This window comes from Trachinotus anak, unplaced genomic scaffold, assembly GCF_046630095.1.
Source record: "Trachinotus anak isolate AG129_WGS33_773 ecotype Australia unplaced genomic scaffold, CSIRO_AGI_Tana_v1 ptg000005l, whole genome shotgun sequence".
Lineage (NCBI taxonomy): Eukaryota > Metazoa > Chordata > Actinopteri > Carangiformes > Carangidae > Trachinotus > Trachinotus anak.
Window position 1 is genome coordinate 9985780 of NW_027273856.1, and position 27515 is coordinate 10013294.

The following is a 27515-nucleotide window of genomic DNA, read 5'->3' on the forward strand; positions in this document are numbered from 1 at the left end:
CAGAGGCTGACAGACTGGTGCTCAGTGAATAACATTCATCACCAAAAAAACAAAAGAACTGATGATTGACTTCAGGAAGGAGGAGGACAACCGTCCACCACTGCACATAAATGGAGAGACAGGAGAGAGAGTTTCCAGTTTCAGGTTCCTGGACACACACATTTCAGATGATCTCACATGGTCTACCAACACACACACTCTTGTTAAAAAAGCACAACTGCTGCACCATTGAAAGTATATTGACTTGTGGTATCCTGGTGTGGTATGGCAGCAGCTCAGGAAGGCCCTGCAGAGGGTCATTAACACAGTCCAGAAAATCAGAAATACACGTCTGCCTGCCCTGGATGACATCTACACCTCTTGCTGCCTACAGAAGGCATCCTGCATCCTGAAAGACTCTTCTCACCCCCTGCCCTCAGGAAAATGATACAGATCAATCAAAGCAAGCACAAATAGACTTATGAACAGTTTTAACCCGAAAGCCATCACCACACTGAACACGGCACTAAAGAACACACAGGCAAATTCTGGTTCTCACTTTATGTGCAATATTCAAATTCTCACTCTATGTGCAATATTCCGATTCTCATTATATGTGCAGTATTCTCATCTGTGTATATCAGAATCAGAATCAGAATCAGTTTTATTGCCAAGTATGTTTCCACATACAAGGAATTTGTTTTGGTGATTGGTGCAATTGGAGGTTCTTGGAGGTTCTTGTAAACAACAGGTTTACACAGTTTTAGTTTCTGCCTGTATGTGGGAATCAGGTGGACCATGACATGGTCCGAGTGGCCCAGTGCAGCCCGGGGGACGGCGTGATAAGCACCACTGATTGTGGGGTAACAGTGGTTCAGAGTGTTCCCCTCTCTGGTCGGGCAATTAACAAACTGTCTGTATTTGGGCAGTTCGTGGCTGAGGTTACCTTTGTTAAAGTCACCAAGGACAATAACTAAGGAGTCCGGGTTGGTCCGCTCCACACACAGTATCTGCTGTGGCCTGTGGTGGGATGTAAACACCGACCAGGATGAATGAGGTGAACTCACGGGGGGAGTAGAAGGGCCTGCAGTTTATGATGGAAGTCTCCAGGTCAGGAGAACAGTGCTGCAGCATCACTGTCACGTCTCTGCACCAGCCACTGTTGGCATAAAAACAGATTCCTCCACCTTTCGTTTTGCCGGACAGCTCTGTGTCGCGATCCGCTCTGAAGAGCTGGAAGCCGGCCAGCTCCAGCGCAGAGTCCAGAATCGATCCACACAGTCACGTCTCCGTGAAGCACAGGACGGCAGATGAAGAAAATTCTCTGCTCTTCTGCACCAGTAGCTGAAGTTAATCCAGCTTGTTGGGCAGTGAACGCACGTTGGAGAGAAAGATACCTGGGAGCGGTGTGCGGAGTCCGCGCCGGCGGAGACGCGCAAGCGCACCGGCGCGTTTTCCTCTCCTCTGGCGTTTCACTGCGAGAGCAACGGTCAGTGCACCAAAATGTCCAATAATTCCACAGGAGAGTTGAGAAAGGTGGAGAAAATCCTCTGGAGTTGTTTCTCTGATGTTAATGAGCTCTTCTCTGGTGAAAGAGCTCCGGAAACCAAGGCAGAAACTGAATTTATAAAGAAAATAAGGCAAAAAAGTGCGCACCAACACACCGAGGCAGCCATCCGCGGCGCCATGGCAACAGGAACTCCATATGAGGCAATGCTAGCTGTTTGGGCAACAGGCTGACTAGCTTGCCTGATGCTAGCTGATTGGGAAACATGAGGTTTGGGCTGGTAGCTGGGAGCTGGTACCTGGGAGCCTGGGAGTCTGGGGCTGAGGTGCAGGGCTAGAGAACAACTCCCATCTGTTGAAAACTAATCCAAATTCGAAAGTCTCTGGGAAATATGAGGGAACTGAACAAGAAACACAAGCAGGTTGCAGGCACAAAAACACTGGGGAACAAACGCAGGAACAAAACTGACAAAGCTGACTAAATTCAAAAGGAAGGCTAGGGTAATTGGGAACAGTTGAAACTAATTGGGGTTGGGGAAGGCAAACACAGAAGGCAGAAAACACAAGAACTGGGAGCAAAACAACCAACAAACACAAGGAAAAGTAATGTCAAAAAGAACAGAAAAACAGAAAATAACTTAACAGTCTAAGCATGGAATCACACAAGGGGGAAGATAATGATAGATGCAGACAAATGATAGATTCACTCTATGGTTCACACATTACCAACAGCATGGCAACATGTAGGTGTAATTTTCAAGTACCAAAAGCCATAATACATAAACATGTACAAATATAGGAAAGCACATGAAGATGTGCCACTTCAAGTCATACAAACACCTTCACCTGTTTCCAGCCATGTGTGTGTGTGTGTGTGTGTGTGTGTGTGTGTGTGTGTGTGTGTGTGTGTGTGTGTGGTGTGTGTTACCATCATTGTCCCTGAGGCCTAGACACGTAATAGCAGCCTCTCTCAGGCAGGAATTTTAAGTGTGTGGTCAGTCAGTGCAGCCACTTAGCCCAGTCCCATAGCTAGTGTTAAATGTCCTTTGTGTGTGCATGTCTTTGTATGGTTCTGAGGACAAATTTTGTTTTAAAAATATCATTAGGGTTAGGGTTAGATTTAAGTTAAGTGTCCACACAGCTCATGTTTGACAAAAATCTGTGTGTGTGTGTGTGTGTGTGTGTGTGATGCTGAACCTCAGATCAGAATGTTCCGGTGTGGCACATGAGGTTTGTAATGTGATCATGAAACTCTTCTACTCCACTGATAACAAATATCACTTTTGTGGTGGCCAAACACATAGGCTTATTGTGAGGAATATAAAAATTAGGCTAACAGAGAGCAAATGCTGTTTGAGATGAAACATCAGACTCAATTCTGTGAGTGTCTCATGGTGACAGTACTGTATTGATCATCAATAGTAAATGGGGTCAAATTAGGATCAAAAAGACATTGAGCTTGTAAGTGATAATCACAAATAAAGTTTGTAATCAACCTTTATAAACCTGTAAAATAAATTAGCATGAGAAATTTAAGTTTGTACATGTGTAGAAAAGATTTGTATTTGTGAAATGTGTGTATGTGTATAAAATATGTTCACTTTTTTCACAGTGTCTTTGTGTAACCTCACGACTTCTTTGTTCACAGCTTTTGTTTACAGTCTGTTTTTTTTACAAATACTACTGCTACTTTATAATCCACTTGCAGCTGCAATACATGTTTTAATTCACACCTGTCTCTCTACATACTGTTTGACTGAATTTAACTATTAACACGGATTGAATTACATATTCATCAATGTAATAATGTATCAAGAAAAAACAACAAATGTCATCCAAATGAAGTCATTTTCAAGAAAGGGAAAAAAAGGAAAATAAAAATAGAAATAATAGAATGATAAATAGAATAATCAATTGTAAAAAAATAGTTGGTAAAATTATTGATTATGGTGTCCCACAGGGACCAATATTAGCCCCCCTGCTTTTTATGAATACATATATAAAAAGTTTTTTTTTCAACTCTGTACTGCAGTGAACACTTCTATGCAGATGATAACCATCTTGTATGCCATCGGTGCTACCCCAGACCAGGCCTTCTCCAGGTGTTTTACAAATGTAAAGCTTGGTCTAAACTCCAAAAAGACAAAATCTATGCACTTTACAAGAGGTTTCATGTTACTATACTGATACACGTGTTCAGTAAAAATAATTATTGATACAGTTAACATAATAAATACTTAGAAATCTAGAAAGCAGATTGTCCAACAAAAGTCACATTGAACACCTACAGAAGCCCAAAAACCATGACACCATGTCACAAGCTAGGTTAACATGTCCTGTACCAATCCCAAACTAGGGATGACTGCTGTATGATTCACCTTACATTAATGTACCATAAAGGTTTACTTGATAATTTTATAATAATTGTGATTGTTTTAATTAGTCTGTCTGTGTGATTGATGACTGCTTTGTGAGACTGACTCATTACAATGACACATATTGAACAAATGAAGCTAAACTACAACCCCGTTTCCAAAAAGTAGGGACTCTGTGTTAAATGTAGATAAAAACAGAATGTGATCATGTGCAAACTATGTAAACCCATATTTAACTGAAAATAGAACAAAGACAACATATCAAATGTTGAAACTGATTTATTAAAAATATATGTTCAATTTGAATTTGAACACAATTTGAACATGTTTCAAAAAAGTTGGGATAGGGGCATGTTTACCACTGTTTTGCATCATCTCTTCTTTTAACAACACACTCTGGCCTCATATAGGATTTCACCTGCTCAACAGATTGGGGTCTCCTCTGTCATATTTTTCGTTTCATGATGCGCCAAATGTTTTGAATGGGTGACAGGTCTGGACTGCAGACAGGCCAGTTTAGCGTCCAGACTCTTCTACTATGGAGACATGCAGTTGTAATACGTGCAGAATGTGGTTTGGCATTGTCTTGCTGAAATATGCAAGGCCTTCTCTAAAAAAGACATTGTCTGGATAGCAACATATGTTGCTCCAAAACCTGTATATACCGTTCAGCATTCATGGTGCCTACCCAGATGTGTAAGCCCCCGCCCTCTGTAGCCCCAGATGACGTAGCGTCCATGATTTCCAAAAATAATTTGAAACTTTGATTCGTCAGACCACAGGACAGTTTTCCATTTCACCTCAGACCATCTTAAATGAGCTTGGGCACAGAGAAGTCAGCAACATTTCTGGATCATGTTTAGATATGGTTTCTTCTTTCCATGGTAGTTTCAACCTGCATTTGTGGATGCAGTGGAGAACTGTGTTCACAGACAATGGTTTTCAGAAGTGTTCCTGATCCCATGCAGTAATTTCCACTATAGAATCATGTCTGTTTTTAATGCAGTGCCACCTGAGGACCCGAAGATCCTGACCATCTAATACTGGTTTTCGGCCTTGCCCTTGCATACAGAGATTTCTCTGGATTCTCAGAATATTTTAATGATATTATGAACCGTAGATGCTGAAATTCACAAATTCTTTGGAATTTTTTTTGAGGAACATAATTCTTAAATTGTTGCACTATTTGTCCACGCAGACTCTGCCTCTCTGGGAGGCTCTTTTTATACCCAATCATTTTAATGATCTATTGCCAATTAATCTAATTAGTTGTGATGTATTTATTTCAACATTTGATATGTTGTCTTTGTTCTATTTCCAATTAAATATGGATTTACAAGATTTGCACATCATCGTATTCAGTTTTTATTTACATTTTTCAGTGTCTAAACTTTTTTTGAAACGTGTTGTAATTTACACATGGAAAATATTGAGATTATGAGAACAAATTAATACTTTTGTTTATACATTCAATTTCCCTTATATTTTGAACTATTTTTATTAATAACAACAATTAAATTAAGTCTTTAGAAATTACTTAAGAAACATGGCAGATTAGATGGAGGCAGTATTTACAGATTACAACAGGAAGACCAAGGTATACAAATAATTTTTTTAATGAGAAAGACTCCATATGTAAACCTTAAAAAATCAACTGTTTGACTGCTTAGACATGAATAACCTATAATCTTACCTCTCTCATTTTGCATGGATGTGTTCTTTCCTCAGTACCTGGCTGAAACAGCAGCTCCAATATCCCATCTTCAAATTGTAGAAAGTGGCACATGTGAAACAGTCTTACTCTGCCAAGGAATCATCATTCCTTCTGGGCATGACGTGGTGACAGCAGCTGTGTTTGAGCAGTGTGCACAGCCAGAGACATTAACATTGTTTCATTGTGTTTGTAAATGTCTCTTAAGTATTACAGTGGCATTTGCCTCTAAAGGGTATTTAGCTGGTAATGGATGGCAATGAAGTAATTTGTTCATTTCTGAGCAGCAGTGACAATGGATAAGTACCATGTCAAATAACTGTCACTTGAATGTGGCTTAAACTTCACTTGTTCAGATGATCACCAGATGCCCTAAACATCTTATTTAATTGTGTGTCACTATCTCAAGTGATTGTGATTGCTGAATTTAAAGACTTCCAGACTTCAAATTACTCATCATTTGCAATTACATCGGTTTTATATGCCTTTTAATAAAGTTATTTTTTCCCATGATGACGTTTCAGAGGATTTTTGGAACCGAATCCTTAGTACAAACCCTATCAGTCAGAGCCCTAGTCTGATGTTCTGTCTATTTGTTTGCAGACAGCCATTCCCAGCCGGCGACCGAGTGACATTTAATGGGAAGGAGTGTATCTGCCAAAAGTGTACCCAGCCTTTGCCTGCCAACAGCCCTGCACCCATACAGGCTGTCCACAGTCAGTATTCTGTTTATGTCTGCATCTCTTCTCTGTCTTATATAAAAGTATAAATGATGCCAAAAGTAAACTTTTTCCCCTTGCAACCTTTGCTTTGTTACACTACTTACTACTGTAATTTTCTGTTCCATCCCTTAAATTGGCACTTTCTTAAATTGTATCAAGTATTTCCCTTCTCAGGAAACTAAAATGTTCAGTGTTCTTTTTCTTCTTTTACTCAATTAAATGACTACTATGCAGGTAACCACTCCACTCAGAGAAGGTCAACTTAAGTGTAATTTCTCATCAAATCTTATCTCTTTCTCCTTTATCTGTCTGTTCTGTGTGTAGATTGCTGTGGCTGTGGAAAGGAATTTAAGAATGAACAGTCTCTTGTAGCACTGGACAAGCACTGGCACCTGGGATGCTTCAAGTGTAAAGTCTGCAACAAGGTGCTCAATGCCGAGTACATCAGCAAGTACGTTCGTCTGGCTTTGGAAATGAAGCACGAAAGCTACAATACATCTTTAAAGCTATTATCTCTATGGCATGTTGTCCTGCATTTTAGCTTGTTGTGAGCTTGTTGGATGTCACATTCCTTCCCATTATTGTACCTATTGTCAAGTGCCTTTAATGCAGACATTCCCCTTTATTGTCATGTGACTAGTGTTTAGATCACTGCTTTCTAAACAAAGGGATAACTGGTGCTCGGGATTTAATTTAAAATAATATAGGAAAAGCATTCACACACACTCTGGTCTTAATTCTTATCTTAATCTATATTCTATATATCCTATCTATATATATATCTTTTATTTAGTTAAGTATTTGTTTAGGCCAAGAATGCTTGAAGGTCATTAAGAAATTAATATTTAATAAATGAATACTGCACTGACGTGAGCATCAGGATACTTTAAGGGTATGTTTTCCCCACAGGTAAAGCATATATATCAACTTTATTATAATTCCCCACAGGGAAAACATATATGGTGGCCAAAGCTGTGCAGCATATACTGTGATTGCAATATCCCATTTCTCTATGTCTAGTCCTGCATGTGGTTAGGTTTAGGCTACAACTGAATCTATAGTTTTGGTTCACTCTCTTGGCTGTTTGCAGCAAAAAAAAGCTCAATGAGCTTCTTTCAGCTCATTGTTTTGGCTTGACCACCCACAGTTTTGCTGATTTGGCTCTGTCTGAGGGCTGTCATCAACCTTTCTGCCAACAACAGGCAGTTGTTTTCATGACAATAGCTCCATAAACCTGAAGGAGGGTCAGTCTCGTATTTGTCAGGTGGCCTGTAATGTTGCTCTAGCTGACTGTCTGATGTTGCTCCACTACTGCTGTATGTGTAAATGTCAAGCTTGTTTCCATTGCCCACGAGTTGCCAAAAAATCAATTACTCTCACAAAGTTAATACTTTTAAGCCTTTATATCACTATTTTCATTATTTTAGTTTTTTACTATAATGTCTAATGTTTTACTTGTTGCAATACTTTTTGTCTATTAATCTTGAATTTAGACATTTATTTTTGCATTTAGTGGCACTGTGTAACATTGTTTTGCTACCTATGCAGTTAAATGTACAGTCAAGCCCGAAATTATTCATACCCCTGGCAAATTACTTAAAGTTACTTTTATTCAACTAGCAAGTTTCTTCTTGATTGGAAATGACACAGGCATCTCCCAGAAGATAATAAGACAATGTACAAGAGGCATCATTGTGGAAAAAATAATTTCTCAGCTTTTATTTATATTTGAACAAAAAGTGGCATGTCCAAAATTATTCATACCCTTCTCAATAATCAATAGAAAAGCCATTATTGGCTATTACGCTTCCTATAATTGCTGACCAGCTTTTTGCATGTCTCCACTGATATTTTTAACCCATTCATCTTTAGCGATGAGCTCCGACTCTTTCAGGTTGGAGGGTCTCCTTGCCATCACCCTGATCTTTAGCTCCCTCCACAGAGTTCTCAATTGGATTCAAGTCAGGACTCTGGCTGGGCCACTGCAAAACGTTAATGTTTTTGTCCACTAACCATTTCTTCACCACTTTTGTTGTGTGTGTAGGGTCGTTGTCGTGCTGAAATGTCCACTGGTGCCCAAGGCCAAGTTTCTCTGCAGACTTCTTGATGTTGTTGTTGAGAATCTTGATGTATTGCTCTTTTTTCATGGTGCCGTTTACTGTGATTAGGACCTGGTCCATTGGCTGAAAAACACCCCCAAAGCATTAGGTTCCCACCACCATGTTTGACAGTGGATGGTGTTCTTAGGGTTGAAGGCTTCTCCTTTTTTACACCAAATGAAGGATACATCATTGTGGCCAAACAATTCAATTTTTGTTTCATCTGACCATAAAACAGAAGACCAGAGGTCCTCTTCTTTGTCCAGATGAGCATTTGCAAAGGCCATGCGGGCTTTTGTGTGCCTTAGCTGGAGAAGTTGCGTCCTCCTTGGTCTCCGTCCATGGAACCCAGCAGTGTGTAGTGTCCGTTGGACTGTCTGCCTTGAGACGCTGCCACCAGCAGAGCCCAGATTCACCAGGATGGCCTTGGTGGTGATCCTTGGATTCTTTTTCACCTCTCTCACTATCCTCCTGGCCAGCACAGGTGTCACTTTTGGCTTCTGACCACGTCCTCTGAGATTTTCTACAGTGCGGAATGTCTTGTATTTTTTAATAATACTTTGCACTGTAGCCACTGGAACTTGAAAACATTTAGATATGGCCTTATAGCCCTTTCCTGACTTGTGAGCATCCACAATGAGCAGCCGCAGGTCCTCACTGAGCTCCTTTGTCTTAGCCATGACTGTCAACAAACCAACTGCAGCTCTCTGTTTTTCACCTGTTGAGTTGATTAAAACAGCTGTTCCCAATGAATCAGGGTAATTAGGATGCTTTAGAACAGATTGGACTATTTGGAATAGTATAGAACTTTGGATTTTCCCATAGACTGTGACAGTTTGCAAAGGGTATGAATAATTTTGGACATGCCACTTTTTGTTCAAATGTAAATAAAAGCTGAGAAATTATTTTTTGCACAATGATGCCTCTTGTACATTGTCTTATTATCTTCTGGGAGACGCCTGTGTCATTTCCAATCAAGAAGAAACTTGCTAGTTGAATAAAAGTAACTTTAAGTCAAAATTTGCTAGGGGTATGAATAATTTCAGGCTTGACTGTATAAATACAGTCAAAGATTTTTGTCTGTCATGGTTTCATATTCAGTATGTAATCCAGTTTTAAATAACCAAATGGAATTCAAATAGAGAAAAGAGTAGATGTAGCATAGGCAATGTAAGAAACCAATGGGTAAAATCTTATTTACTACAGATCTGGTCAAGATTTTGTCAGAATGTGTAAAAGGTTCCCCTACACTTAAGTTGCATCAACCAGCAGCTGTAGTTTTATATTTGGTGTGAAATACTTACAAATGATCACAATCTAAGTTTAGATCATCATAGTTACAGGAGCAGGAGCTCCACCCAGGTATTTCCCCAAGTACTGTCAAGCTGAGTCCTGTCAGGTCAGGCATGGTGCATGAAGAATTCTGAGGCTTTGAGCTGAGCAGTATGATTTGAAATGTATTTGATGATCTGTGTCCTGTGTTATCCTATCAGGGACGGGATCCCCTACTGTGAAATGGACTATCATGCCATGTTCGGCATCCAGTGCGAGAGCTGCAAGAAGTATATCACTGGAAAAGTCCTTGAGGTAATGTTACTGCACTGATGGGTTACTTTTAGAAGACACTTTATGGTAGCTGTTAGCATGTAGCATGCAGTCCCTTAAACACTTCTAAAACAGTCTCTTCAGGTGGATAAGTAGTTGAAAGAGAAATGTAGGAAACAGGTGAATGAATGGAATAATGATAGCTTTATGGATAATGTCATGGAAAGTGTAGGAGAATGTTTGACCGTGTTGACCCCATTTCCCCAAATCTAATGGGGTGAGCTCAGCATTTTTTTTTTTTTTTTTGCTCATGCACTGATTGCGGTTGCTCCTGCTCACTTTTCTTTATTTTTCCAACTTTTTAGTTGGAAAGTTTTGTCATACTGTCATGGTTGCACTCTCTCTGTCATGAGTGCACTACACTCTCTCTAAACATGCTATTGGAGAGTTCTGTGCAGTTGTTTTCACTGCTAAATTACTTATTTTATTCAGTTACCTTTTTGAACAGGAAGCATTGTTCACACCAGGGACCAATTGATCACGCTTAAGCCAGCAGGCATGGGATCAATTGAGTTTTTCCTCATTCTGATTCTGATTTAGTCCCATGGCAAACTGGCCATCAGGAGTACTGGGAGTTTTCCCAGTGGGCAACTGGACAATTGGGCTGATAAGTATCAAATCAGAGACAAAAAACTGCATTTGATAATTGATTGGTATGTACCTTGACTGGCCCATAGTGTTGTGTGGTTACTGGGTGAGACAGGGGTGGATGGGGCCATTTTGATTGGCTATGGTCTACCAAATAGTTTCACATATCCCTACATCATAGCCACTTAACTTTAGTCTACGTGGGTCCGTCCCACCCCCTATCCTATTGCTTTTGTCAATCAATCAGACACTCCACATCAGAACCTGATGAAACAGATGAAACACGTGCCTCAAAATTAAAGACTTGTCCTTTGGTGGAGCTGGTAGTCCTACCACCACCAGCGGAGACCACAGTGAGGAGACTGACCCCAGTACTAGTGGTGATAGAGGTGAACATGAGCCCAATGAGATAGACAGGAGAGATAAGGGCAACTGCAAAACAGGATAGTCAGATCCAGCACAGCCCTCAGAGCCTAGGCAAAGCACCAGTGACATGGTAGGGTTGATGATAATGATGATACAGGCTTTTTTGGCTAGCTTGCTTTTTAGCCATATCAGTCACAAATGAGGTAGCAAACAGTTACACAATTAGTAATGAGACATAAATATGATGGCTTACTGTTTATTGTTTGATTAGCCTGAAGACCATAACCACAAATCTGGGACCGTACTGTACTGTACTGTTTACAAAAGTAAGGAATTCTTCAAAATGCATAAGGTTTGTATAGACTCGAGAGAATTTAATTTTACAATAAAAACATGCAGTTGACTCAATGGAAAAAATTAATAATTTAAAATGTTAAAAACTCAACTAAACCTTAATGACAGCCTATTAGCCACCGGTTGTACTTATTTTAATGTAGCTGTGGTCCCACAGGTAGGGTATGAGAAGCAATCTCTTACATGGATATCCACTGTCCCTCACTGAGTCACGTCCATATGATGAATATGATGAAACAGCCCTCAGACTACTCTCCATTAAGATTCAGGAATCATGTGTAGATCCTCACCACTTTACAACAATGTCTAGAATTGTGTAGGTAGCATCAAACCTAGGGATTGATCGTGTCATTTTTCTTTTACTGTTTACAAATATGTCGTTGTCTTGTGATGGTGCAATAATTTTTACATGCGTTCCATCTACGGCATCAATTGCACCCGGTAAACCAGCAACTGCCATGAAGCTGGCTTTATTTCTCTGGAGTTGGTGAACATTTAAAGGAAATCATATGAATTGCTCTATGATTAGGAGTCCTGTCCACTACTTGGATTTCTTCCAGACTTAGGTGCTACTTTTAGCACTAAGTGCCTTTTTGAATACGGGTCAAAATCTTTTTTTGGCTTTAATGAAACAAAAACTACTAAAATGATAAATCTGGCCCTGTATTTCTCAACCTGCTGTAGCTGCTTCCTAGTTGAAATCAGCCTGGTATTACAATGACTGTTGCTACCACCAGTACCATGGATGAATTATGTGATTTGGGGAGCAAAGACAAACTCTTTATTTTCACCCTCTCTCTAACTGGGAATGTCTTAAAAACCTTCCTCTTTAGTAAAGTTATTACACTATAGACTATAAGACTAATTTATTTATTATAATCAAGGGTTCAAGTGAGATGATAACTTTACTGGAGGCAAGCTAGATAGGTGTTTAGTATGAAGGAATAAAGGTCTTGAAAGACATTTCAAGACCAAACGGCCCCAACAAATGCTTTGTCCAGAGAGTGGACTGACCAGAGACAAACTCCTGGGCCACTTTTTTGTCCCAGTGCGCCCCTGCTGCTGTGTGTGGGTCCATAAGGAAGAACCAGCCAGCCAAGATCTGTTCTATTGTTGGGTCTGCTGCAACACAATCTCTCTTTTTCTTCTTTCTTTGCTGCGGGCTAATGGCTTTGACCTTACTCTCAACTGCATACACACTTTATCTCTCCTTGTTCCCTTTCCTCCCTTCCCCCTTGGGTAGGTCATCCTGTCATTGTCACTCACTCTCAGATATGAGTCTGCCTTTACAGTTCTCCCTGTGCCATAAAACAAAGCCATACAACCTGCTGTTCTACCTGCTGTAGTACATGAATAATAAAACAAAAATGTGTTATAAGATAAAGAAGTGTTAGAAACAACAGACATGCCATCCCCAGGTTGTTGCTGTCATTAAGTGATGTGCGTGTCTATTTGACCTGTTAGAGATGAAGAGTTAAAACACCAGAGTCAAAAGTCATGCTGGTTACACCCAACTGGACCAAAATAGTTTGAACCAGCTGACTGCACAATGACAACAATTACTGACTGACATTGCTGTGAGATTATTCCACTTTTTAATAATTAATTTTAATTCACTATTTTGCATAGTCATTACTTGGCCTCAAATAATCAAGTAAACTAGTGGTATATATTTTTTTCATTGTATAAAAACAAAAGCAGTTTGAAATGAATTAAATAAAACTGTCATCATGCTGAATTATTATTATTCATGAAATATATTTGGAACAATCAATAACAAATTTCACATAGAGGCTTTTTTATCGTGAAGTATCTAAGTAAGATGATGGACTCTTGTCAGCAGTAGTGTGTCTGAAAGCTGATGCATTTCAGTGGGGATTGTAAATTTTACCGATGAAACCGTAATAAGGTTTGTCATATCTGTACCTCAGATATACTCTGTTGATTGAGCCAAAAATTATCATTTAAGTCTTGATTAGAAATAGGAGAAATACATCAAGCACATGTTTTGTTCATTTCCAAGGTCCATATAAGGTAATACCATAATTTTCATTGGCTTCTAACCTTTTAAAAGGAGGCTTTATTTAAGTCAAAATTTTGAAAACAATAAACAGGTCAAGCAAAATATGCTACACAATCATAATTATAGGGGCACTCCACCAGTTTTGCACATGAATATCAGTTTACTCTTTCAACGAAGTACCACCCGGCCATGGAAACAATTGTATAATGTCTTCTGTGTAGGCTAATTCTCTGACAGGGAAATAACCCCTGATGATGTCATCAGGGGTTATACTTTATAACAGAAAACCTGTGTTACAAATTGGACACATGTTGAAAGATGTGAGGATTTAACAGGCAGGTAGGAGCAGTCCATGGTGGCCTGTTGAGGACCTTTGACCATATCCAAAAAGAATATGACATACCAGATCAATGTTATTTCCAGTACATTCAGTTAAGAGAAATCATAAAGGAAACCATAAACCTCAAAGATTTTAACAGTCACAGCCCCACTGGGTGGTGGGGCTAGGATCCCTTTGCCTGCCCCTCTAGTGTTCTGGCGCAGCTTCTCCCCCACATTTACCACATGAATATAATATTAATCATCATGATTTTCATTATTACTTATTATTGCCTTTTTATTGTATTATATTATAGTATTATTATTATCATTATCGTGCATGACTATTATTACTGCACTCTGTCTGCATATATGCATATCACCAAATTATTATTATACAATATGTATTATGTTTTATGGTCACATTTTTCATCAATAAAAAGGAGGAAAAAAACTGGCAAACCTAATACTACTCCGATGCTAATACTAAGTGCAATTCTAAATCACTGGAATAACCCTTCAAAAAAAACAAATAATAAAAAGATAACTGAAACAGCCATAGCCATAAGGATCTTATAAAAGAGGGCACCATGGAAATAACTTAATGTAATACCTTAAACATGGCCTTAAAGTGTACTTTAAGGGCAGGCTGAATATGAGAAACACAATACAAATCAACAACAGCAGAAACTACATCCTCCAGAATGGTCAATCTGATATTGCTTTGCAGCAGTTCATTCTCATTGAACAAGAAGAGATGGAACAATATAGTAGAATAGGAAAGAGGGAGAGCGATTGACAGAGTTGCATGAGAAAGACCTTTTAAGAGGCAGGTAGAAATCAGTGCAGCAGAATGTGGCCCAATGACGCAGCCTGTTGTTCTTCAGTGATGAAGGGAAGTGACATGGGATACTCTCCTGGGGCAGACAGAGGGATGAGAGGATGAGGAGAGGAGGAAAGGAAGAAAGCTTTTAGATGGGAGGTCTAGGAGGCTTTAGCTCAGCATTCTCGCTCTTTCACTTTCTCTCTTTCTTTCATCACATGATGGACTGTCATGTTCGCTTTTTAATAAACATGAGGTTCCAGTTTTTTGGAGAGCAACAGAAACCTAAGAAATGAGAGGATGTTTCTGTCTTGCTCTGAGTGTGTATTTGTAAATGACATCATCCACATATTGTGTTGGGCTATCAGGTGTGTACTTGGTTCTTTGGCTCACATTGACTGCAGCCAAAGTCACTCAAGCCAGACTAAAAGCACCTATGTTTTGGTGGTGTGTGCACTGACTGAGTAGGGCGTCCTTTTGTGTCTGTTTCCTTGAGGCAAGTTTTTCTTTACTTCTGTTCTCCTTTTACTGTCTCATTCCTTGGACTGGGTGTCAATGTAAGAAAGATGTTGGGCAACAACTCTAAAAACTCTAAAATAAAACAGAGAGCTAATTGACATTGTGATCTTTAGCAGACATTTAGCACTCATTGTGTTTTGGTCACAATACCTAGAATGTCGGTATTCTATGTCAAGATCAGAATCAGAATCAGAATCAGAATCAGAATCAGTTTTATTGCCAAGTATGTTTTCACATACAAGGAATTTTTTCTGGTGATTGGTGCAATTGATCAGCAACAGTGGAGCTCTCTAGCCTTGTTGATGAGGCTAATAGCAGATGGGAAGAAGCTATTTTTGTGGCGAGAGGTTTTGGTCCTGAAGGACCGCAGCCTCCTGCCAGAGGGGAGTGTCTCAAAGAGTTTGTGTCCAGGGTGGGAGGAGTCAGCTACAATCTTCCCTGCACGCCTCAGAGTCCTTGAGGCGTACAGGTCCTGGAGGGACGGAAGATTGCAGCCAATCACCTTCTCAGCAGAGTGGATGATACGCTGCAGTCTGTTATTGTCCCTCTCCGTGGCAGCAGCGTACCAGATGGTGATGGAGGAGGTGAGGATGGACTCAATGATGGAGGTGTAGAAGTTCACCATCATAGTCCTTGGCAGGTTGAACTTCTTCAATTGCCTCAGGAAATACATCCTCTGCTGAGCTTTTTTGATGAGGGAGCTGATGTTTAGCTCCCATTTGAGATCCTGTGTGATGGTGGTTCCCAAGAAGCGAAAATGCTCCACGGTAGCCACGGGGGAGTCACACAGGGAGATGGGGGTGGGTGGGGCTGGGCTCTTCCTGAAGTCCACTATCATTTCCACTGTCTTCAGAGCGTTTAGCTCTAGGTTGTTCTGCCTGCACCAGGTCACCAGACGCTCAGTCTCCCACCTGTAGGCAGACTCATCGCCATCAGAGATGAGTCCAATGAGAGTGGTGTCGTCTGCAAACTTCAGGAGCTTGACAGACTGATGGCTGGAGGTGCAGGTGTTGGTGTACAGGGAGAAGAGCAGAGGAGAAAGAACGCAGCCTTGCGGGGATCCAGTGCTGATGGTCTGGGAGTCAGACACGTGCTTTCCTAGCTTCACGTGCTGCCTCCTGTCAGACAGGAAGTCGGTGATCCACCTGCAGGTGGAGACAGGCACGCTCAGCTGGGAGAGCTTGTCCTGCAGCAGAGCCGGGATGATGGTGTTGAAGGCAGAGCTGAAGTCCACAAACAGGATCCTGGCATAGGTCCCTGAGGAGTCCAGGTGCTGGAGGATGAAGTGGAGAGTCATGTTGACGGCGTCGTCTACAGACCTGTTGGCTCTGTAGGCGAACTGCAGGGGGTCCAGGAGTGGGTCAGTGATGGATTTGAGATGGGACAGGACAAGGCGCTCAAATGATTTCATGACCACAGAGGTCAGGGCAATGGGTCTGTAGTCATTTAGTCCTGTGGGCCTTGGTTTTTTGGGGACAGGGATGATGGTGGAGGATTTTAAGCAGGCTGGCACGTGGCAGGTCTCCAGTGAGGTGTTGAAGATGTCCGTGAACACTGGAGACAGCTGATCAGCACAGTGCTTCAGGGATGATGGAGAGACAGAGTCAGGACCGGCTGCTTTGCGGGGGTTCTGCTTCTTAAAAAGCCTGTTGACATCTCTCTCCAGGATAGAGAGAGACGTTCCTTTGGTAGGGGAGGAGGGGGGTTCTGATGTGGCTCTGATGTGGAGGTTAGTGTCAGGCTTGTCCCATTGTCTTTCAAAGCGGCAGTAGAACTCATTCAGATCGTTGGCCAGACGGAAGTCATTAATGGAGTGGGGGGGTTTAGGTTTGTAGTTTGTGATCTTTCTGAGCCCTTTCCAGACAGAAGCAGAGTCATTGGCTGAGAACTGGAGCTGAAGTTTCTCAGAGTACAGTCGTTTAGCTTCTCTCACCGCTTTGCTAAACCTGTACTTGGACTCTTTAAACTTGTCCCTGTCCCCACTCCTGAAAGCTTCCTCCTTTTGCCTCCTGAGCTGACTGAGCTTAGCTGTGAACCAGGGTTTGTCATTGTTATAACTCACCCTGGTGCGTGATGGGATACAGCAGTCCTCACAGAAGCTGATGTATGACGTCACAGCCTCTGTGAACTCATCCAGACTGTTGGAAGCAGTCCTGAACACTTCCCAGTCAGTGCAGTCCAAACATGCCCGCAGATCCTCTATGGCTTCACTGCTCCACTGCTTTGATGTCTTCGCAACAGGTTTACACAGTTTTAGTTTCTGCCTGTATGTGGGAATCAGGTGGACCATGACATGGTCAGAGTGGCCCAGTGCAGCCCGGGGGACGGCGTGATAAGCACCACTGATTGTGGTGTAACAGTGGTCCAGAGTGTTCCCCTCTCTGGTCGGGCAATTAACAAACTGTCTGTATTTGGGCAGTTCATGACTGAGGTCACCTTTGTTAAAGTCACCAAGGACAATAACTAAGGAGTCCGGGTTGGTCTGCTCCACACACAGTATCTGATCGGCGAGCGCCCGCTGTGCCTCCTGCACGTTTGCCTGTGGTGGGATGTAAACACCGACCAGGATGATTGAGGTGAACTCACGGGGGGAGTAGAAGGGCCTGCAGTTTATGATGAAAGTCTCCAGGTCAGGAGAACAGTGCTGCAGGATCACTGTCACGTCTTTGCACCAGCCACTGTTTGCATAAAAGCAGATTCCTCCACCTTTGGTTTTGCCGGACAGCTCTGTGTCGCGATCCGCTCTGAAGAGTTGGAAGCCGGCCAGCTCCAGCGCAGAGTTCGGAATCGATCCACACAGCCACGTCTCCGTGAAGCACAGGACGGAAGATGAGGAAAAGTCTCTGTTCTTCTGTACCAGTAGCTGAAGTTCATCCAGTTTGTTGGGCAGTGAACGCACGTTGGAGAGAAAGATACCTGGGAGAGGTGTGCGGAGTGCGCGCCGGCGGAGACGCGCAAGCGCACCGGCACGTTTTCCTCTCCTCCGGCGTTTCACTGCGAGAGCAACGGTCAGTGACCTCTGACCAAAATGTCCAATAATCCCACAGATGAGTCGAGAAAAGTAGGAAAAAAATCCACTGGAGTTGTTTCTCTGATATTAATGAGCTCTTCTCTGGTGAAAGAGCTCCGGAAACCAAAGCAGAAAACTGGATTTATAAAGAAAATAAGGCAAAAAAATGCGCACCAAAACACAGAGGCAGCCATCCGTGGCGCCATGGCAACAGAATTAGAAGATAGTGCCGCCATGAGATATTTGGAGGCTGTTGGATTTTATGGTACAGCGAAGATACAGATTTAAGACTATTGAGAGACAATTTTCTTGCTGAAGCCAGCTGCTTATTTGGCCAAAGATAAGCTGGTGCTGGTAACTGAGAGGCCAGCAGTGGGAAATGAGAAGCCAAGCATTCAGTCATTTTGAGGCTGGTAACTAGTACACTGAGGCTAGCATCTAGATTAGCTAGTGACTTTGCTTGCCGCTTTATTCTTTTATATTTTAATGGCAGCACCACCACCAACTGTACACAAATCTAGTTAATGACCATCCCTTGTGTAGAGAGAGGCAAAGAGATTGTTATGAATTGTTGCATTCATAAAGTGAGTATGGTAACCCCCCTCCAGAAAGTCTGACAATAATACCCATTTTACAGAGCCATTGACCAAGTCTGCAAGCAATAAAAATAGACAAGGTTTGAACTTCTCTCTCAAGCTTTCTTTTCTTATTCTTCACACAAATACTTTTGTCACTTTTTGTGTGTACATCGAAGTGCAAGAGTGCGTTTGAGGAAATGCATGCTTTCAAAATAGTGATGAAGGTGTAGCACTGAAATATTGCAAATAAATTGTTTATTGCAAGTCAGACAATGATTTTTTTTAATTGCTACTGAGGAAATGCACTATAAAAGCTTGAAAGAGATATAGATTGAATTACTGTTGTGTTCTAACAGCCAGTGGTGCAGACAGTAGAGAAACAGACAGGCAGATTTAAAGTTGGAATTTGAGTTTGATGTAGACTGACCAGACTTTGAAAAGTATAGCTGACTTTCTGTGTTTGTGTTTGTGGGTGTGTTTGTGCTGTAGCCATACACAGCTCACCAAAATCTATTCCAGTCCTCTAAATGGATCAAGTCCCTCGTCTGACTGGTTTCTGCAGTTGCGAAATGAGAGGATGGACAGGTGATTAGAAAGAGGATCATTTTGAGAAAACTGATGGTTTGAAGGTAACTGAGTAAACAAAGAGGTAGAAAAAGCCCACCAGCTCTTTGCAACTCTTTGCCCTGTTACTGCTTGGCTGCCATGACCTCTCCCTGGTCTTTACCATGGCTGTCTTAAAAACCCTAAAGTTCGCTGGAGTCTCAACTACAAATGTAAGCCTTGGCTGACCAGCTATAGCCCCATTCCTAAATAATCCAGTCATCCATTTTCAGGTCCATCCTCCCTTCAACCTATTCTCTTCCTTGTCTTATCAGTCCTGCAGGACAATGGAAATGATAATTTTCCTCTCCTGCACTCTTGGAGTCTGACAAAGGAAGATTGCAGTATTATCTCCTTTCTGGCCATCTCATACTTTCCATGCTTGAATTTCAATCCAGCTTTGTCCTTTTATCTCCGGATGTCAATCTTTCTACGTCAACTTCCTTTTTTCCCTGTCTCTGTCTGTTTATTGGTCTCAGTTCAGTTTAAGTATGAGCTTTTAGCATGGTGTCCACAACATGCTACCTTCTTTTACCCCCAATGATACCAGAACCTGGCGTCTCCTTGCTCCTTTTTGTTAAGTATATGTCTCTCCATCTGGTGGCTATTTGGTCGCAATGACCATTAAGCAGGGTGTTATCCAAAAAATACAGTGTCAATCTTCTGTTTTCTGGTATGGTTCCATACTGAGATGATGTAGCAAAGTGGAGGGCCATCAGAGGGATTCTGCATATTCAGGCTGCAGTTGAAGGAAGAAGGGATGCCATTGGGAGGTGGAGATCAGCAGATATCAGAATTTTGCAAGGAGAGAAAAAGAATGATTTCATTGCAGAGTATCCATCTTGAGTAGTTTAGCTTATTATTGAGTCTATAAATCACACATGTTTTAAAACAAGAAAATCTGCCAACAGAGTGAGATAATTCTGCTTATGTAATGGTGTTTTTGTTGTCATGATGCCAAACATGAGAGAATAAGACACTAGTACTGAGAAATTCCCCACTGCGCAAGAGAAATGTTTGTTGGATGTTTTTTGGATTACCCAACAGATTGGTAGACTTATTAAAGATTAAAATGTTTTTGGGAGAAAAGCAGGTTTTGCACTAAGAGTTTGCTAGTATCAACCCCTAACCAGTTTGTAAAATCATGTCAACAAAAGGGAAAAACTCTACCACAACAACAACAAGGTGTCCCAGGTGTCACTGGACCCAGCAACTGCTCTGTTGGTTGCTTTCAGTAGTAGAGGTCCAAAGTGTTGTTTTGGGTCCAATATTTTGGACTCAGAAATGGACCTGGAAAAACCTGCAAACAGTAAGTAACTTGATAAGAACAAAGACTCTTTATCCAGTAGGAGCCATAGACATTTAGACCAGATCCAAATATACTCAAGGATAACTAAGTACTGTAGTTCCCAATAGAAGGACAACATCAGCACCAGCAGCAATATTCTCAACCAGCCTGACTTGGGTACTGGGTCAGATCTTAGGTATAAGGAACAAAGCAGCCTGCAGTGTAACAAGTCCAAAAGCAATCAACACTATAACCACAACACAATATAACAGGCACATCCATCCACACTGCAACAACCACCTCCCCTCACACTGCCTTGTGGATTCCTCTTCAAGATCAATATGCCCATTAGCCTCTAAATGTCAAGCCACATTGTCAATTCAATTCAATTCAATTTTATTTGTATAGCGCCAAATCATAATATACATTATCTCAAGGCACTTTACAGGGTAAGGTCAAGACCTTACTTTGTTACAGAATAAACCCAACAGTTCCCACAAAGAGCAAGCGCTTGGCGACAGGGGGGAGGAAAAACTCCCTTTTAACAGGAAGAAACCTCCAACAGAACCGGGCTCGGGGTGGGCGGCCGTCTGCCTCGACCGGTTGGATTTAGGAGAAGATAGAAAGAGGGGGAGGGGGAGGAGAGGGGAGAGAAGAGAGATGAGAGAGAGACCAGGAACAGCTGTGTCGGTAATGGTGTTATCAATAATAATGACAGGTAACAGTGGTTAATAGTAAAGATGAGTAGTGGTGGATCTGGGTCCTGCCGCTCCCGGGGCAGAGATACCTGCAGAATGAGGACAGAGAGAGGGAGAGAGAGGAGAAGCACAAACTATGGGAGAGAAAAAATACAAAGTTAATGGCATGAAGTTATCGAGAGAGAGAGGGGGAGAGAGACAGAAATAGAGAGAGAGCGCCCAGTGAATCATGGGAATCCCCCAGCAGTCTAGCTCTATAGCAGCATAACTAAGGGATGGGTCAGGACACACCTGAGCCAGCCCTAACTATAAGCTTTACTAAACAAGACCGTTTTAAGCCTGATCTTAAAGGTAGAGAGGGTGTCTGCCTCCCGAACCCACACTGGGAGCTGGTTCCACAGGAGAGGAGCCTGATAGCTGAAGGCTCTGCCCCCCATTCTACTCTTACAAACTCTGGGAACCACAAGTTGACCTGCATTTAGAGAGCGAAGTGTCCTATTGGGAAAATAGGGAACTATAAGCTCTCCAAGGTACGATGGTGCTTGACCATGAATGGCTTTGTAGGTGAGGAGGAGGATTTTAAATTCGATTCTAGAGTTTACAGGGAGCCAATGCAGAGAAGCTAACACAGGAGAGATGTGATCTCGTTTCCTAGTTCCTGTCAGTACTCGTGCTGCCGCATTCTGGATCAGTTGGAGGCTTTTACTGAATTTTTGGGACATCCTGACAATAAAGAGTTACAGTAGTCCAGTCTTGAGGTAACAAATGCATGAACTAGTTTTTCAGCATGCTTTAGACATAGAATGGGTCTGATTTTAGCAATATTGCGCAGGTGGAAGAAGGCTGTCCTAGAGACTTGCTTTATATGTGAAGTAAAGGACAAGTCCTGGTCAAAAATGACACCAAGGTTTCTGACTGTAGTACTGGAGGCCAAGGTGATGTCATCCAAAGTCAGTATATTATCACATAGTGTATCTCTGAGGTGTTTTGGGCCAATTACAATAACTTCAGTTTTGTCTGAATTTAAGAGTAAGAAATTACTGGTCATCCAGGTTTTTATGTCCTTAAGACACACCTGAAGCTTGGCTACCTGGTTAGTCTCACCTGGCTTCATGGATAAGTACAGCTGGGTGTCATCTGCGTAACAATGGAAATTCATCTGGCGCCTCCTAATAATGTTTCCCAGAGGGAGCATATATAGACTGAAGAGCATTGGTCCTAGCACAGAACCTTGTGGAACTCCATGACTAACTTCTGTGATGATAGAGGAGTCATTATTAACATGAACAAACTGGAGTCTATCTGACAGATATGACTTAAACCAGCTTAGTGTGGTTCCTTTGATGCCGACCATATGTTCTAGTCTCTGTAATAAAATCTTATGATCAATGGTGTCAAATGCGGCACTAAGATCTAGTAGGACAAGTACAGAGACAAGTCGATTTTCTGAAGCTATGAGGAGATCATTGGTAACCTTAACAAGAGCTGTTTCTGTGCTATGATGGACTCTAAAACCTGACTGAAAATCTTCAAACAAACCATTCCTGTGCAAATAATCACATAACTGGTTTGCAACAACCTTCTCAAGGATTTTGGAAATAAAGGGGAGGTTGGATATAGGTCTATAATTGGCTAAAACATCAGGATCAAGAGTAGGCTTTTTAAGTAGAGGTTTAATTACTGCAACTTTAAAAGCCTGCGGTACATAACCAGTTGATAAAGATAAGTTAATCAGACTTAATATAGAGGTGTCAATTAAAGGAAAAACTTCTTTGAACAACCTTGTTGGAACGGGGTCAAGAAGACAAGTCGATGGTTTAGATGATGAAACTGTTGAAGTGAGCTCAGGGAGATGTACAGGAGAGAAACAGTCAAAATATAAGCCAGTTACAGTCGACTCTGAGGCTGCTGAACTGGACAGTACATCTGAGCCAGCTGTGGGGAGGAGATGGTGAATTTTTTCTCTAACAGAGACAATTTTATTTGTAAAGAAGCTCATAAAGTCATTACAGCTGAGGGCTAAAGGTATAGATGGGTCAACAGAGCTGTGGCTGTCTGTCAGCCTGGCTACAGTGCTGAACAGAAACCTGGGATTGTTCTTGTTTTCTTCTACCAATGATGAATAATAGGATGTTCTGGCTTTACAGAGGCTTTTTTTATATGCCAATAGGCTGTCTTTCCAAGCCTTTAGAGATTCATCCAGGTTAGTAGAACGCCACCTTCTTTCTAGTTTCCTTGAATTTTGCTTTAAAGCTCGTGTTTCTTCTGTCACATCTTCATGCTTTACACACAGGTCATAATAAATGGTTCAGACATTGCAGACTCCTTGTGTAGGTTTATTAGGAAATTTATAGGAAGTTTTGTACAGTTTGAGTTGAGTGTAAAAGGACAACGTCACCACTGATACTAAAGCTTTAAGATGAACATCTGCTCTTATATTTGAATTTCGTCCTTTTTGCTATTGATGAAGCTTGACCAGACACAAATAGTCTTTTAAAAAAAACATCAAGTTGATTATTTTGTACTTATGGTATTCTTTCACCTCTATCTGCAGCTGCACTGCTCGCTACTAAAAACAAGTGCTTCACCTTATGGCTAAATAATGAAACACAACCTTTTCTTGTCTTTTGTTGTCATTTGTAGCTGGTGACAACCAAGAAATGCAAATTGGATTCTGAATTACAATTTTAATGAGCTAATTTTGCGTTAGTCGTGAAATCAGTTACCAGTGTTTCTTGATTCTCTATTATCCACAGCATCTGGAGGGTTGTTTAATTTCACCCGTGTTGCATTGGTTTGTCTTCATTATTATATTTGGATATGAGCCAGATTATAACTATATATAATATTTTCATGCCTACAAACTAGTGGTATTGATGAGAAGTATGATATTTAAAAAATGAAATATTGATATTGTGTTGATAATACACATGATAACATGGTGATGGCAGATCTTGTGGATCTTTTGTTAATTAGTTCATCTTGTTGCCTTTTCACTCTCCATTAAATATAATTGTTCTTATTGTTCACTTTTGTACAGTTGTGATTATGACTCTCTCCACCTCCCTACACACAGAATTTTTTGTTGTTTTTTTTGTTAGGTGACAATCTGATATGAAAGCCCTACTCTCAACCACTGCAGATAGGCTGTGTGTGAGTGAATGAATGCTTGTGTATGGATCCTTAATGTACAGGAGCTTGACCCATACATTTAGTCCCTAAAAGTCAGGATAGCTCTGCCTTTGAATTTGGTTTGTGCAAGTCCCCAAGCTTTATGGGAGTGCAGTAATAAATAGCTTGAGTACCCCTTTAATAATTCCCTTGAATAGTTAAAACCAACAATATATGCTGCACTGTTCTAATATGCTCATATTTCTTGCTGAACAGGCTGGAGAGAAGCATTACCACCCCACATGTGCCCGCTGTGCCCGCTGTGAGCAGATGTTCGCAGAAGGAGAAGAAATGTACCTGCAAGGTAAACACAGTTTTGAGGACTTCAGATCTTTCAAATCAGTTACATATTGAATATTCAAGCTTTCGTTTTAGGTATTGTGTATTGTGGGTTCAGTCGTAAAACATAACACTGTCTATTCTTAGACAATATGAAGTACCACAACTAAGTGTCTAGTGGTCACAGAATTTTTTGGCTCAGTCAGCTCCCTTTATCTTTATAACTCTCTAAAGCCCCAACACCAACAGGTGTCTTCAGTCTCTATTTCCTCTCACTCACCATTAGTAGTACACCAGAATAAAACTGATGCATTATGGTTTCTCCTTTTCTTAATGGCCTGTGTTAGTAGCTCAGTGAATGAATCATGCACATTTGTGCCTGAGTCATACCAACACACTCATAGAGATGTTATTTACTGCTGTTGTGGCGTTAACACAAAGTAGTAGCTGCTTTGCCTTGGATGCTTGATTGGCTTCTACTCTTATTGTACTACTACTTGATTTAGAGGTGAATATCATAGCTTTTTGTTACCATAAGCATAAAAATATCACACTCCAGAGAAAGAAATGAGTCATGCATGTATTTTATATTAATCTTTACAGTCTGATTTAGAAGAAAGTAAAAACATATTAATTAAATTAAACAAAATTAAGCAAATTAAACAAAACCTACTGACAACTACAAAAGAATAATGTAGTAAGTTGAATGTGTCCACAATATAAATGATCAGTATGCAGCATGCTTTGCAGAAGAATCACAACCATGCCAGCAGCCGTGTGGCTGTGAGGCACTGTGCTACTTTGACCTTAATGCTAATGTTAGCATGCTAACATGCTACAGTGTTAACAAGGAAAATGCTAATATGTTTACCATATTCACCATCTGAATTATGCATGTTCACAGGCTAACATTTGCTATGCCACTGAAATGCTGTAAATGATTTTTGTCTCTGTTTCTTCAGGATCTTCTATCTGGCATCCTCCATGCAGACAAGCAGCCAAGCAGGAGGAGAAGAGTAAGGTGGGTGGAAAAGATCATTGAGATTGAGCCGTATATTTGTCAAAAGAGATAAGATGCTTGCATCAATTATGTCAAAAATCCTCAAATAGAACCAAAATAGATACACATCAGACCACAGGGCCTCGATTCTTAAAATGTTTTTACTTACATGTAACATGGGAACATTTGAGAAGTTTGTAGAGGCTTTGTAGCAGAACTACTACACTGTGATGGAATGCAATTTATGACAAGTGCCCACCAATTTTCTTATTAGTAGCCCCTCAGGCTCTCTCAGGGTACTCCCTGTATGTGTTGTTTGTGTGTGTGTGTGTGTGTGTGTGTGTGTGTGTGTGTGTGTGTGTGTGTGTGTGTGTGTGTGTGTGTGTGTGTGTGTGTGTGTGTGTGTGTGTAAAACAGAGAGGAAAAGAGGGGGAGGGAGAGACTTAAAGATGTGTTTAATTAGTGATGATTTTCTTTGTGAATTATATTTCAGTTTGTTGAATGTAGTCTTTGTCTCTGTACCATGAACACTTTATATAGTTTGTTCCTTTTGTTGAGATTCACAGCAATTGATTAAAAAGGTGATAAAGTGAGTTTATGTCAGAGCATCAGCCTCTCTGGGTTGGAGAAGATGAGTGCCTTGCCTGCTTAATGTTGAAGCTGACACTTTTATTGTGAGGTCAGAAAAGTCCAGGAAAGTTTTATTCAAAACTCACCGTTTATTCCGAAGAAGGGGGAGGGGGGAGGTGTTCCCACCTCAGTGCATAGAAATATAGATGAACTGGTTCCAGATTTTTGGTTTTTGTTAGACCTTCCTGACAAAGTGTGAAACCTAATGGGACTGCTAATATAAATGCAAATTTGATATTTTGCTGCTGTGAGTAGTTCCTCAATTTCTTTCAGATTGCATCACTGGACACCCTCAAAAATCAAATCTTCTTTATCTGTATGCTGATTTTTTCAAGTTAACTTAATTTTGTTGCTTTTCCAGTGTGAACACAGACTCAAAACTTGTTTGAACCGATATGTATTGTGACATTGGGAAACAGCTACAGGGATAAAAAGTAATATTGATTTGTTGTTAGTTAATGAGAATTGCCAGTTTAATATTCCCACTTCAATGTACTACAATTAACACTGACCCCTCCCCAAATTAATTTAGATAGCCATGATGTCATTTATGGTGTAATCTTTGCCAATTTACCTCACTCAACTGTCAAACTTTTTTTTTTTTTTTCAAAATGAGACTTTTTGACCCTGCGATACACAATCATATCATATCTTAACTGGTCAGAAATTTGCCTAATCTCAGTGTGAATCTCTTGAAACCTGTAGCTACCTGATATGTGTAGTCTTCAGGATTCTGCACAGTATCAAATCAGAATTAAATCCATATACACAGGCTGAGAGTCACCAAATAAAACAAAAAAATTAAGAGCCCTCAGACTTATCAGTAACTACTGACTCAACAAAGAGGAGGTGTGATTTCTTTCAGTTCAGGTCAAAATATGATTATTTCTACGTTATTACATGATAATTTTTTACATACACAGCCTCACATCCAGTATCTGCCCATCCTCCATCTCCCATCCTCATTCTTCATCATAATCCCTCTCCTTCCCAGAAGCAGGTCCGGATACAGCTCATTGACATCCCTGAGCAACAGGTTGGTGTTCCTGTCTGCCCCTGCACCCACCCAAACCCCACTCAACCCCCCACAACCATCATCTGCATGTGTTGATCCTAATTGTTGACACCTACTGCTATATTTGCTTCATATTGAGCAGTGGCAACATCCACAGGCCACATACTGTAAAGACACAGAATGTTTCAGGCAGATCTGATCAGTCAGTGACTGATGATGCTGATTATCAGCCTGTGCATGCACAGACATGGTTTA

At 41.0% G+C, this 27515-nt stretch overlaps 1 protein-coding gene across 9 annotated transcripts in view; it reads left to right on the forward strand.

The window, feature by feature from the left end:
- The window catches only part of ablim2 (actin binding LIM protein family, member 2), a 117597-nt gene that overhangs the window by 56719 nt on the left and 33363 nt on the right, over positions 1-27515 (forward strand). For 5 of the 9 annotated variants that reach the window (XM_071478310.1, XM_071478308.1, XM_071478314.1 and 2 more), the window contains exons 4-9: positions 6175-6287; positions 6618-6744; positions 9886-9979; positions 24553-24640; positions 25578-25636; positions 27240-27281. In XM_071478310.1, the coding sequence (XP_071334411.1) occupies positions 6175-6287; positions 6618-6744; positions 9886-9979; positions 24553-24640; positions 25578-25636; positions 27240-27281 (523 nt within the window). The remainder of the gene's footprint in view (positions 1-6174; positions 6288-6617; positions 6745-9885; positions 9980-24552; positions 24641-25577; positions 25637-27239; positions 27282-27515) is intronic. The other 4 variants (XM_071478313.1, XM_071478318.1, XM_071478311.1 and 1 more) reach the window with 3 other exon arrangements.